The 15140-nt window shown below is 35.2% G+C and overlaps 1 protein-coding gene across 1 annotated transcript in view; it reads right to left on the reverse strand.

The window, feature by feature from the left end:
- Positions 1-414: 414 nt before the first annotated feature.
- Positions 415-15140, reverse strand: part of ERGIC2 (ERGIC and golgi 2) — a 40287-nt gene continuing 25561 nt past the window's right edge. The window contains exons 8-14 of the mRNA XM_014843834.3: positions 14562-14657; positions 11310-11365; positions 10346-10444; positions 5717-5814; positions 2965-3127; positions 1081-1163; positions 415-913 (exon numbers count right to left, since the gene is read on the reverse strand). Coding sequence (XP_014699320.3) covers positions 851-913; positions 1081-1163; positions 2965-3127; positions 5717-5814; positions 10346-10444; positions 11310-11365; positions 14562-14657 — 658 coding nt within the window. The 3' untranslated portion in view covers positions 415-850. The remainder of the gene's footprint in view (positions 914-1080; positions 1164-2964; positions 3128-5716; positions 5815-10345; positions 10445-11309; positions 11366-14561; positions 14658-15140) is intronic.

The raw sequence follows: 15140 nt of genomic DNA on the forward strand, positions 1-15140 counted from the left end.
ATGATTTTCATCATCAGTAGTGGATCTTTTTATTACTCACCCCACACCCCACTCCCAAAGTATACCAATAAGGATTAGATTAGGAAACTTAGTATCTTTTTAAAAAATGTGCTTTCTTCTCCCTGTATAAGAGCCCACTATACAATTTGTGAATGATACCTATTACACAGTATAGCACCTTTGTACCTGCCCCTGTGGGAATTCACCTTAGTCTTCCACGACCCTGCCCTGAACAGTTAGAAAAGTCAATAGCCAGAGTTTAAAGAAAAGCAGTTACCTTCATAAGACCAAATTATTGGATAAATGGTCTTATCATAATGGCTTAACATTAATATGGCTATAACATAGGGACCCATCCCTGTTTTCCTTTATTAACAATGTGACCTGATCACAACTTTTTAAAGTCTAGACTAGTTTTCCATATGTTTTACATATTTTATTCTGACATCATATCTTTTAAAAACAAAAGGACGCAAACATTTGCACTTTGTATCACTGACTTTTTCTTTAGATGTGGTTTGACTTCTTCTCTTCAGGCAAGATGTTTGTCACCAAAAAGCAAGGTCTCATTTTGATACTGCCCATTTGCTGTGAAAACCTCAGGTGTCATCTTCAAAGCAGTCCTCCAGTTGGGCTTATTCACTGATTAGCTGCATAATTTCTTCTAGGACATTTGTAACAGACACAACATATATAGATTTCAGTTTGGGTTTCTTTTCTGTATTTTCCTAGGTGTGATTCCTGCTTCTCGTTCATATTTTCTTTTCTTTGAATATATTGCACATATTTTATTTATTAAAAAAGGTTTTATGTCTCAGGCAAAAAGTTTTTCTCCTTCCCTTGGGAGGTGCTAATGTGTATTATTTTCTAAAAGAGGTAAGTGGTTGTCTGTGTGGCCATCCTCAAAGGGGACCTAAGGGAGAAAAAAAAGACCAAGCATTAATTTTATTCCTTACACTATTTCCTCTAAACATAATGCATTACTTTGGGCAATTTCTTTCTGGGCACCAAAGCTACTATTTAGATTTAACAAAGATAACATGACTTAGAGATCAGCACCATTTATACTATACCACTTACAGAACTGACGGGTTTGTAGGATGCAACTCTGAAACGACAGTAAATTATTTCAACAATAAATTTTCCAATTCCATGTAACATGCCTGTAATAAAAAATAAGTTTATGTTTATGTTTTTAATGAAACTATTTCCTAAATTGTTATGTAAGAATTAAAAACTCAACTAATTATAATGGAATAGATTAAGGAAGGAAACAAGGCAGCTTGCTTTATTCACTTCCACAGCTCAAAATAACAAGACACTGAATTTTAAAACAAATGGATTTCTTTTCAAAATTACAAAGCCACATAATTTATTACTTGACAAAGCAAAAGAGACTTAATACAACTCACACCCAGAAAATTTTGAAAAATAAATAATATCAGCACCACAAATTTAAATGAAGTTTAAATGAAGCAGTGATGAAGACTTTCATAAGAGAAGTTATTCATTCATTTGAAGAATATAATTCTAGGGCTCAGCCCCGTGGCCAAGTGGTTAAAGTTCCATGTGCTCTGCCTGGGCTCACATGATCCTACTCAACTCACCAGTCTTGCTGTGGAGGTGTCCCATATACAAAAAAAAACAGAAGAGGACTGGCACAGATGTTAGCTCAGGGCTAATCTTCCTCAAGCAAAAAAGAGGATTGGCAGCAGATGTTAGCTCAGGGAAAATCTTCCTCACCAAAAACATATATATATATAACATATATACATTTATATATATATATATAAAAACATATATATAATTCTAAGTATATAAACTACCCAGCTCCATGTAATACTGAATAAGGGTTGGGGATAAAGAAGAAACTGTTTCCTTTCTTTATCTACTGTACTTAACTCTCAAATTTTCATGATTACAATTCTGCAAGTTATCTTTGAGAGAATCCCGTGATCCCAGGGCAAAAAAGACCAAAAATCATAAAAACAACATTGACTGAAAAATTTGGTTTCATGTACTGCATAGTTCAAAGTACCATAAGATATGATTTATCATACTATACAGTTAAATTACCTTAAATGAAAAAGAAAATTTACATTCAAATGAAAAAGAAAATTTACATTGAAGTGTCTACTATTTCTAGGCATTTTCTCATCTAATCCTATAACACACTTACAAGTTAGATATTATTCCCATTTTTTTCTTTTTTTTTTTTATGAAGAAGATCAGTTCTGAGCTAACATCTGCTGCCAATCCTCCTCTTTTTGCTGAGGAAGCGTGGCCCTGAGCTAACATCCGTGCCCAGCTTCCTCTATTTTATACGTGGGACGCCTACCACAGCATGGCTTGCCAAGCAGTGCCATGTCTGCACCCAGGATCCAAACCGGCAAACCCCGGGCTAACGAAGTGGAATACTCAAACTTAACTGCTGCGCCACTGGGCTGGCCCCAATTATTCCCATTTTTATAGATGAGAAAACAATTTCAGAAAAGGCAGACAAGCTAATCAAGGTTACCACCATGCAAATGGCAGAATTTGGATTCAATTCTAGCATCTTTCTAGTTCACTAAGTAATTTCCCTTAAATCACTGAAGGCAGGAACTTAATTATGTTTAATGCTTAATCAATCCAATTGTGGAGGTTTGGAATTAAATCTTTTCACCCTGAGCTAACATCTGTTGCCAATCTTCCTTTTTGTATGTGAGCCGCCTCCACAGCCTGGCCACTGACAGACAGCAGGTCCGCGCCTGGGGAATTGAACCTGGGCCGCCGAACAGGTGCATGCTGAACTTAACCACTATGCCACCATGGCTGGCCCTGGAATTAAATCTCAAGGTAAAAGTTCTTTAAATATCAAAACATGAGAATGTGTATATTTCTTGCCTCTTTTAAATAAAAGCATCTGAATTTCAGGGTCAGGAAAACTTTTAGAAATTAGACAAAAAAGGAATGAATCTTAACCTGTTGTTGAGAAGATTCCTCCAACAATTCCACAGAGTCTTACAAAAAACTGCCAGAATGGCATATGCTCCTCAGTGACTGTCACCATAAGAGAACTGAGATCATATTTCATAAATATCCCAGAGACTCCATGGCTGCCTGCAGCATGGTTAATGACACGTTCCTAGAAGGAAGGCAAAAGGAAGGGGCGAGATAGGGGAGAGAAACAGGATTCACGCCATCTGGTTACTTGCACTCAGTCAATATGAAGCCCTACAGCCCTGACGCACGAGAGGGACATCCAAATCTCTTTATCAATTGTCCTATTAGACTAAGCTCTTCAGAGCAAATCAAATCATTCTGTATTCTTTGAATGGTTAGCTTTTGAAGCAATTAAAAGAGCAGAATCATTCTTTCCTATTTTCTTAAAAAGTTCCCTTCACATACAAGTTTTCTATTGAGCTCAAGAGCTTACAACCGTACGGCACATTCTTCGTTGACCAAATCAATAAAAACTTAAGTTCATATTTTGACATCATTTTTATAATATTTCTTTGCTAAGAATTTATAAAATATAATTGCATCTTGTCATTTAAATGGTCAGATTTAAAAACAAATCATTTCACTTTCTGTCCATTTTAAACTATATGAGATACAACACAGGAAGAAAACACAATGCATTAATTTGAAAGATATCAATATTTGAGCTACCGGTTCATTTTTTAAAAAAAATCTTTTTCTGAAAGGAATGTAGCTAAAATTATAAACCTACCAATGTGCACACTGAGTCAGAAAATATTCTATTTCATTCCATCCTGTTTAACACTTCAAAAATAAAGTTTGTAAACTTTCTAGTAAATTTCTATTATAGCTCAAAACACAAATGTAACAAAGCTACCACAGGGCTTTGTTAGGATTTTTGTGCCAGGCTCTATCTATTTTTGCTAAGACATCTAAACTGTAAGCTTTCAGAATAAAAATACGAGGGAAATTAAAACAATTTTATGTGGGGCATTACCAAACCTCTTTCCTTCTTAGTACCAAGAGCCTTGTAACCCACTGATCAAGTTTCCAATAAGGCAACTTCATTTTACAGCTCTGGTATGTTTGATATCATGCCAAAATTATAAACACATTGTCACCATCCATATGGGTGGAAGCTGTTTCAGGGATAAGAGTGCCTATGTAAGAAAAGACTAGCAAGGACTCACTTCGGGTTCCAGGACCAACGAAGGTCAGCTTTCCACCTCTCCATCCCCCTCATACTCCATTTTACCAACTCTAGTTACACTCCATTTTTTTTTAAAGTGAAACACAACTATTTTAGTCACTCTACTAGCACAAATACACCCTGCAAAGGTGAAATGCTCTTGGATTCTTTTTTGTCTTTTTGACTTAATTTTGTTATTTAAAATACATCCTAGAGACAATTTCATATCACTATATAGGTATCTCTCTTTTTTTTTTTAAGTTGCATGTTCCTCATCGTGTGGATGTGCCATTTGGGTTGCTTCTAATCTTCTACTATAACAAATACCACCACAGAGAATAGCTTCCTATGCACCTCATTTTTGTATTTTTTCCACTGTATCTTTGGATTCAATTTATAGCAGGAGGGTTGCCGGGCCAAAGGGTAAATACATATGTCATTTTTGCAGAGATTGCCAAACTCCCTTCCACAGAGAATATGCCATTTTGCATTCCCATAGCAATGTATGTGTTCCTCTTTTCTCCGAAGCCTTGCCACTCTGTAGACTGTCTGATGATCAGGTGTTGCCAAACTTAGTGAGAAATGGTAACTCTAAGATATGAAATGCTGAAAAGCACAATATATCCTTGTATACACATTACCTAGTTTCTCTCTCTCTGTTTATATACACACACAGTTACACATACTCGATCTTTCCCCTGAACCATTTGCAAAGTTATAAAAACATGACACTTCATTCCTAAAACTTCAGTATTTAATCTCCTAAGAATAACAAAAATCCTACAATTATTGAGGACATAGTAATCATAAGTTATAAGACTATCAAAAGAAAACTCCATATGAAAGAAAGCAAGTTTTTAAAAGCACTTAAGTTTTTCCTTGGAATTCTTCTGGATACTAGTATTTGAATATTCACTATTCTTCAATGCAATAATAAGAAAATATGACCCCAGAGTAGATGAGAAATCTGTCAAACTTTCCAATTCTAAAACTCTGCTCCTCATTGTCAGTATTTATTTCTAAGGCCACTCCATTCTGATGGAGCAGAACATTTGTTCTCTCAATTAGATGAATACGAAGCGCTAACTTAGGAAAGCAAACCCTCTAAACCTGCTAGCTGAGGCACAATAATCATGCATGTCCCAGGGTACATTAAATAAAAAATAAATAACACAGAAATCAGAGAGTCTGCTGGCACATAAGAACTGCTTATACCAATATATGAGGAAATGCTACAAAATTAAGATAATAAAAATAAAGTAATTAATAGTATCATAGTTTAATAATTTTGTCTTAATTGAATAGGATACATTCTCTATGTTAAAATGTTAAATACACACTTTTTAAAATTTTAAAAAATATTTCAAAAATATACTTTTCTTGCTCTAAAACATACTAATACCCATTTCTGATACTTTACTGTCTTAAAATAAAACATTAATACATTTCAAAACTTCCACAAATTCTAAATGGGGGAGGGCACCAAGCGAAACTCCATTCTTCTTCTGTAGCAGGACTAGAAAACACTGAAAACAATCATTTTGCCAGTTGGACTCAACTTACCCTTTCTGTCACAGAAAACTGATGGGTGTCTGCTGAAATTTTATACGTGTGTAGTTTTGTTGGCACAACTGTAATAAAATATTGGAACATCTGGTTGTCTAGAATAAAAACAAAATGTATTTTTTTCCTCAATCCGTAACAATTAAACTACTGCCAAGTAGATCCTCCTTCCAGTAAGTACAATTAACCTGAAATTTAATGGTACTTTTGATAACATCTAAAAAATAATAATTTTATAAGAATCAATGAAAACAATATACTCATACTTGGTAAAACAAGTTCTTAGTAAGCATAAAATAGTCGCACACACAGACATCTATTAGAAGATGTTTAAAAAGATGAACTAGTGACTTAGATATCCTTTATAATCACTTAATCACTATCATCCTTTTATCAAATATGGAAAAGAAAAGTAGCATTTCTACATACTACAGATATTAATAAGAATACAGTTATAGTAGTATAACCACCACAAGACAAATTTCAGTTTCTACTAATATCTTAAGATATATAAATAAACCAAAATTGAATTAGCCAGCCTTTGGATAAATATAAGGAATTGATACCCAAGCAGGAAGATAACTAAAGAAACTACTCGGGAATGGCCTGGGGTTACTGTGTCATCAAAAGGATCATATGTATATAGTCATTAGGCTTTTCTAGATTTAACACAAGTCATAAATATCATTATATTACCAATTATTAATTAATTTTAAACAAGTAACAGTTCACATAATACAAAACACGTTAATTCTCTAGAAGTAACTATATTCTAGAAAATTGAGAATTAGATATATCTATCTATAGTTTCAACTAGATAATAGGGCCTCATTACATTTGACCTGGAAAGACTTCACACCACATGGTAATAACTGGTTGTGAAAACTGTGTAAACAAATAAAATGCATCAACTTTAAACGTATGGTTTGACACATTTTGACAAATGTAATCACCCATTTGATCACAACAATCAAAATATAAAACATTTTCATCACCTCAAAAAGTTCCTTCGCACCCCTTTGCAGTCAATCCCTGCTATCTCTGGCCCTAGGCCAACCACCTATCTACCTCCTGTTGTCATAGACTAGTTCTGCCTAGCCTAGAATTTCCATTTATGGAAGTAGACAGTATGCGCTTGTGTGTATCTAGCTTCTTTTGTTCAGCATGAGTGAATTTTTATTTCCATCAATCCAGTTTCTCTCTTATTTCAGTGGAATTCAGAACAGGGGAAGGAGAGGTAAAACTGCAAACAGGAGGGAGAGAGCTAAGAGCCATGGTCTCTTCAAACACCAACATTAAACGACTTTCTAACAAAATAAAGCAAAGCCTGTTTCAGCTTCACAACTTCTTATTCCACCTACGACTTGCACAACTATAACTGTCAAAAACATGAACAGTTTTTGACTAGTTCTTCTACTAACTCCAACTAAATATCCTAACTATTATCACAGATAGTATTAGAGCAAAAGGGTGTTAACTTTGTCCACCACCAACAGACGGCTTGTTGGTTGAGAACGGGCTTCAGCGTTTTCCTTTGAGTTGCTCTTTGATGTAAGGTGAACTGCTTGATTCGTGCTTAGTTTTTAGGTGTTTTACAAATCAACTCTCCCTGTCATAAACAGAGAGAGAGAGCTGAAAGTGCTAGGAGAAAAAAGTATTCAAGTATTAAGTACTTACGAAAAAAAGATGAAAGTGAGAGTGGTGAAACAATAACCAATGCTGTACACACGGGCGGGATAATTACACTTGGGGGAAAAAACGAAGGACAAAGGCAATCTCACCACATATGACGACTGAGGTGTCAATGTAATAATAACTAACAAGGGTCAAAGAAACATAACAGGAAAAATGGGAAACCTTCTAAATGTGGCCAGAGAACTACTGAAGACTTATTTATTTAATGTTAATTCAAGAAAAGGCTGTAAGTTCATTAAGTAACTCAATGGCCAGGCCCAGGAAAATGCTACTGAATGAAATTTTGGTGCAAGCCACAAATTGTTCCAAAGGTTATAGGTCTGTCCAAATCTGCATAGCATTAAATATGTAACTGCTAAGTAATCCCCTCAAAACTTCTGGAAAGGGCTGGCCCAGTGGCCTAGCGATTAAATTCACACGCTTCACTTCAGTGGCCCAGGGTTCACAGGTTCAGATCCCAGGTGTGGACCTACCACACACCACTTGTCAAGCCATGCTGTGGCAGCATCCCACATACAAAATACAGAAAGACTGGCACAGATGTTAACTCAGGGCCCATCTTCCTCACCCAAAAAGAAAAAGAAAGGGTTCAGCCCCATGGCCAAGTGGTTAAAGTTCCGTGTATCTCACTTTGGTGACCCAGGTTCATGGGTTCAGATTCCGGGTGCAGACCGGCTAGGCTTGTCAGCCATGCTTTGGAGGCATCCCACACACAAAATAGAGGAAGACTGGCACAGATGTTAGCTCAGGGCTAATCTTCCTCACCACAAAAAAAAAAACTTCTGGAGAACATCAAGGAGTGGGTGGTTACCCGAACACAACAGATTCATAATGGTGATTTTCCTCTCTTTGGAAAAAAAGGCCTAATAGAACGTGTATTAGGAAGGAGAAGAGTATATCTGCTTTAAAGCTTTGAAAAACCTATTGACATTCATTTGGTGACTTTTTTTTTTTTTTTTGAGGAAGATTAGCCCTGAGCTAACTGCTGCCAATCCTCCTCTTTTTGCTGAGGAAGACTGGCCCTGAGCTAACATCCATGCCCATCTTCCTCTACTTTATATGTGGGACGCCTACCACAGCATGGCGTGCCAAGTGGTGCCATGTCCGCACCCGGGATCCAAACTGGTGAATCCCGGGCCACTGAAGCAGAACCTGTGCACTTAACCACTGCACCACCAGGTCAGCCCCATGGCGGCATTTTATAACATAACTCTAAATACATCTTAGTCTTTCGAATTTAGGAACAAGTAGCCTTAAAGGGAACCTTTTGAAAGATTAATCTGTTTATATTTAAAATTGCTTCTGTACAAATTTATAGCTCATTTTAGCATCCTGACACAAAGTATTAACCAATATGTTTTCAAACGAGCATCTCAAGTAATATTTAATGCATTTTGGTGTAAAATGAACATATACTTAGATTAAAGATGAGATTATACTGAATAAAGCTTATAATTCTCAGAATGTTTCTACTCACACATTTCCAAATTTAGTACACTCATGGTTCCCTAAGTGAAACATCCTCAAACAAACATAAAATATTCATGAATGTAAGTCAGTATTCCAAGTAAAACATCTTTAATGCATCTGATTACAACACTATGCTAAAAGAGTAAAATACTGAAAAGAATATTAATAAATCTATTTGAATTAATAAAAAAATAAAACCCTTAATTAAAGTTTTACAAAGGCTAGACTTCCTAGTAGCACAGGATGCTTTAGAGATCCTTAGAAGGTCCTACAGGCAGGGTGTATCGTACAATATGATTATTTAAGTAGAGGAAAGGCACTCAAAAACCTCCAGGAAGAAGGATTACAGATCTTCCTCAATTTTTGATGGGGTTATGTCATGAAAAACCCATGATAAGTTGAAAATATCATAATTCAAAAATGCATTTAATACACCTAACCTACCAAACATCACAGCTTAGCCCAGCCTACCTTAAATGTGCCCAGAACATTTATATCACCTACAATTGGGCAAAATCCTCTAACACAAGCCTATTTTATAATAAAGTGCTGAATAGCTCATGAAGTTTGTTAAATAATGTACTGAAAGTGAAAAACAATGGTAGTATGGGTACAAAATGGTTGTAAGGGTGTCAGTCATTTACCCTCGTGACCACGTGGCTGACTGGGAGCTGCAGCTGCTGCCACTGCCCAGCATCACGAGAGAGTACCGTACTGCAAGTCACCAGCTCAGGAAAAGATCAAAATTCAAAGTACAGTTTCTACTGAATGAGCACCACTTTCGCATCATTGTGAAGTCAAAAAATCATAAGTGAAACCGTCTTAAGTCAGGGACTGCCTGTACTTGCTACAAAAGTAAGAAAATAATCTATCCATATTTGGATAAACTGAGATTTTAAATGAAATGGTTAAAACAAACTGTGATAAAAGGTACCTGTGCTATCATGTACTGCTTCTGACTGTTAATAACCAAACCTTTCTAGAATAACTCTAGGTTTCTAATGTTTGTTAAGTTCTCCAGAGAGGTTTCTAAAATGGTAAATACACATTTTAGAACTTTGAACTGTACAAAGAACTATACAAAGAAGAATTCTTATAATGTTAAAACTTTCATTCTTAATTCTTTCTTTGGTGAATATGGAAAAGTAGTTATGCCCTATAAACACATTAACCTTTCATATATTTAGAGAGCTTTTAAATTCTACTTCTGCTTACTTTTACCTCTAATTTCTTATCCTGCTCTATGGCTCGTTTTTTAACATTTAAGTTTTATCTACCATTAGGACAAATTCTCTCCACATACAACTCTACCTAAAGATTAGCAACCACTTACACCACTTAAAGATTTATACGTTTGTCTGTTACAAGGGTGTGAGAAAGAGCATTATTAAAAATGCATTAATATTAAAGTTATAGGAACAATTGTCTACATCCAAATTCCAACAGTAATTATTAAACACTTACGATCTACAGCAATTTTTTCAGTTCCATCTAAAGGATTAATAATTCCTGGAACAAGCTCTCCAAAAGACAAATGATCTATTCTGTGAGAAAAGTTGTAAGCTAAGAGGCAAAAAATAAAACAGTTAAATTAAGTAGAGAAATTAAATTATTCAAAACTACGTTACAGATTGGTTCACATTCTTATCTATTCTCAAAGTACCTAAAATCTGCAGATATAATAGTATAATATTTAAAACATTATTTTGAGAAAAATGCATATAAATATGTGGGAATTAAATGTATAAAGATAAGTAAATTCTGATAAAAAGTAATATCTAACATTTTATAATTATACATAAATTAACTTCTAAGAAATAATATCACATCTAATCCTGATAACCAAAATAATAAGTCTTTCCTGGTCCAAATCATAACAGGATTGTGTTGTGATAACAACTGGGATGATGTCCATGTAGTCAAATAATGAAACTGATGAGATATATTTTTAATACACACCATTCCTAAATGTGACCAGATTTTTTTATAGAATTTATTACTTGGTTTTGTTCTCTAAAACAGACTTTAAAAACTAAGTTTTACGACAATTGTTATACAAAACTAACAAATACTTTATATGTACATGTCAATATTAGATTTACATATTGAAATAAATTTCAAATATATTTCCTTCATTATTGATAAAAACTAGCAGAAAGGTGTACAAATTGATATAAAGGACACCAAGGCTCTCCTCCCTAACCTCAGCAACTTCTGAGCTATTGACTAAATAGAAATACAGGTAGCTCAAAGAAAAGAGAAAAATGGATTAGAGGCAATAAATTCAATCATTTCTTTTCTCCTTTGGATATCTGTTTTTGAAATAGCCCACTTTCAAAGCACTACCTTGCACCTGTGCTAAAAATAAAAACACACAACACTTTTTTGAAGGATATCTTTAGGGAATAAATTTTCAGAAACTGCTTACAATCATGGTTGACAAGTGCTGCCAAATGTGCATGACCTCGAGGATGTGGAATTGCCCTGAAAGACGGAAAAAAAGATTAAAGTAATAATATTTAAATATACAGTAGTCTCCCCTTATCCGGGGTTTTGCTTTCCACAGTTTCAGTTACCTGTGGTCAATCATGGTCCAAAAACATTAAATGGAAAATTCCACAGTAAACAATTCATAAGTTTTAGATTGTGCACCATTCTGAGTATGGTGATGAAATCTTGCTCTGTCACACCTAGGATGTGAATAATTACTTTGTCCAGCTTATCCACAATGTATATGTTACTTGCCTGTCAGCCACTTAGTAGCCACCTCAGTTATCAGACTGCCGAGGTATCACAACGCTTGTGTTGAAGTAACCCTTATTTTACTTAATAATGGCCCCAAAGCACAAGAGTAGTGAAGCTGGCAATTCTCCTTTAAGTGAAAAGATGAAGTTCTTGACTTAGTAAGGAAAGAAAATAAATTGTATGCTGAGGTTGCTAAGATCTACAGTAACTTTTATTACAGTATGTTGTTATAATTGCTCTATTTTATTATTAGTTAATTTTTTAGTGTGCCTAATTTATAGATTAAAGATATCATAGGTATGTATGTATAGGAAAAACGATACAGTCATGCATCGCTTAACAAAGCAGATACATTGGATATGTTCCAAGAAATGCGTCACTTGGCGATTTCTTCTTTGTGCAAACGTCAGAGTGTACTGAAGGGGAACAAAATTTTCCACCCCAAAATGTGTCTCTTTAACATGAGGATTATTTCAGGCTGATTATTTTTAAGAAACAAAAGACTCAAAGTTTTTCTTGTTACCTCCCTGTTAACTGCCTAAAAGAATTCAGATTAAAAAAACCTGTCTCAGAAAGCAAGCTATCACCTTAGCATAACATGGACTAGGTGGTAGATAGGGAGGAATCTAGAAAAGCCTGTTTGTTGGACTCCCTTCTGCGTTCTTCTATTTGGCCAAACAAACTCTGGTTTTCCAAACATTTGCTCCTTTTCACTTACCTGTGAATTGCCTTCCTTTTCTTTGAAGTCTCTGACTTTCCTCTCCCCAACATTTTTTGCCTTTAGCAGAGGATGGTATTTAAGGTAAGGGCTTTGACCATTTTGGTGAGTTACTTAATTTTCCTGGGTTTCTCCCATGTATACATGTTATTAGACTTCCGTTTTTTTCCTGTTAAACTGTCTCATGTCAATTTAATTCTTAGACCAGCCAAAAGAACCCAGAAGAGTAGAGGAAAATTTCTTCCTCCCCTATAGTACTTACACAAACCTAGATGGTATAGCCTACTACACATCTAGGCCATATGGTACTAATCTTTGTAGTACTTTGTTGTAGTTTCAACACAACTAAATTTCCCAGGACACAGAGGGAACATTACACTTTGTTTTGTTTACAGTATTACAAACAGTTGTTCACTATTTCAGAATGTCATCTCATCAACAGAAATACTATTCATGATATCTGAGTGGCCAACACATCTGTTTCAGTCTGCATTTGCAGCTGGTGTATACCTAATGATTCTACATACAAGTGGCAAGCATCTGCTTACTTCGTTACCTTATCTAATGTATTCATGCTTAAATATCTGCATACTGAAATACATATTATTATGTCATAAATCATGCTCTTTTTATTTCTCCTTTGTATTACAGTTGAGAATGATATTTGTGCCTGAGAAGTAAAAGGAGATCTTCAAAAAGATCACTATTAAACTTGACAAAACTAAGACCAAAAAATTAGGAGTGGCTTTCTAGGATATCCCAGAGATGGTAAGGACAACATACAAACCAAATGCATTCCATTTGGCCTTTCTTATTTATGGAGAAAGAGGTATGGGCAGAGAAGTGAAACTGGGAACAAAGGCGACAATACAGACGCTTGTACAATAATTGTCAAAGTTTCCCTCTTTTGGTTAGTTTTGGAGTAGGATATTGTTTGGAGCCAAAGACGCAATAAAATCTTCTAAATTTCTTTGAGCCAACTATTATTTGTTGTCTGCATGATACCAAGAAAGCATAAGGTTCCCAGCTACAGGTTGGGGATGGAGAGAATGGGTCCTGGCAACAGTAACACATTAACAAAACACGAATGTTAAGAAGAGTAGGACAACAAAGACAAAGCAAATGTTTGATCTCACCACTGTAAACAGTGAAATAATTTTGCATAGAAGTCTAATGCTCTCTCTCTAATTATGAAAAAAAGAACTCCAGCCACACTCTTTCCTGCTTTATGCCCTTTCCCTCAGCCTGGATGCCTTCTCTCCTTTATATATAAAATTCCACTAATCATCCACTAGTGTTCAAAGGTTTCCTCAGTAAAGCCTTCACTGACTTGCAGAGTAGGTCAGGCACCTTGTTATATAGTTTCTTATCAGCCATACTTCTCCTTCATAGCTTCACTACAACTACAATTAAGTAATTATTAGTGTAATTCTCTGTTTAAAGTTTGGATTCTCTCATAGAATGTCAACACTGTAAGGGCAAAAACCCTTTCGTTTTCACTGTTTCATCCTTAGTATCTAGCATGGTAATTTGCATATAACAAGTACTCAAAAAATGTCTTTCACAATGAAGAATTGTTCAGCCCTGCAACTCTAGATGGAAGTGAGGGAGCGGGGTAGGGAGTGAGGGAAGAGGGAAGCTTTACTGATTCATTCAGAAATTTACCAAGTACTTATTGTACGACAGTTTCTGTGCTGGGTGCAGCTCATGAAGGAAGGTGGTCTGATATTTTTCCTTAACTTTTGCCTAATTTAACTTTATCCCAAACACTACTAATTTACAACCACATCAAAATAATTGTCTCAAATTAGTCAGGGATTACATTTTGATAAGGATCACCAAAAGGAAAAACAGAACCAAAACATAATGCCATCCAACAAAATGAACAAATTAATGAAATGTCTAGGGAAGAGCTTTATGGTTACTAAAACTTGGCAAGGAGGATGTTTTCATTCATATTTACCTACAGCTCTTTTACTTCAATATGTACAAAATATGACATGACTGTTTCACTTTTGTTTTGAAGTAGTTTTTAAAGTTAGTAGTCTTCTCTATCCTAAGATGGAAGCTCCAAGCAACAGTCTCAAGACATAAAAACACAACATTTTAAGAAGTCCTTTAGTCCTTAGTTATATATTATTTGATTAGCAAAGAATTTACTTTTAACCAAGCTGCCAACTTGTCTAAAGTATTTTCAGTAAGTGAAAAAGAACATACTTGCCCACAGTTATGTGAAAATTCCCTGCTACTTTATTGACATATAGATGACCACGGATTCTGCACGCGTCAGGGGGCTGCGATGAATCATCTTCCCTGTTACGACAAGATATGTTAGAACTGCTTACAGTGCATTCAATACAGCACCATTGTGTGGTGAGAAAATTTCATAGAGCGGAAAAAGAAAACCCCTAAAGATGAATTTTCAGGTAATGTTCTAAATGTCAAAAGTAGAACAGTAGTTTTTTGAAGTCTATATATTTATTAAAAAATCATACATCTGTAAAATGGAAAAAAATTACATAATTATTATATATATATATTATATTCACACAAATCCAAAATTCCACAGTTCTTCAAATCTAACCAGAGGACTAAGTCCGATGAGAGAAGAAAGATAAAAAGTAAGTAATTAATCCAACACAGATACACTTTCATGAACTGCTCCTGGCACTTGGTGGGGCAGGAGAGGACAGGAGTAGGAGTGAACTACGGGAAGGGCATGCCGTCCAAGCTCAAACAGACAAAGACCTCTCTTCTTGAGCAAATGGAAAACCTCTGCATGGCTTTAAACTTAAA

The sequence above is a fragment of the Equus asinus genome, chromosome 22, assembly GCF_041296235.1.
Source record: "Equus asinus isolate D_3611 breed Donkey chromosome 22, EquAss-T2T_v2, whole genome shotgun sequence".
Lineage (NCBI taxonomy): Eukaryota > Metazoa > Chordata > Mammalia > Perissodactyla > Equidae > Equus > Equus asinus.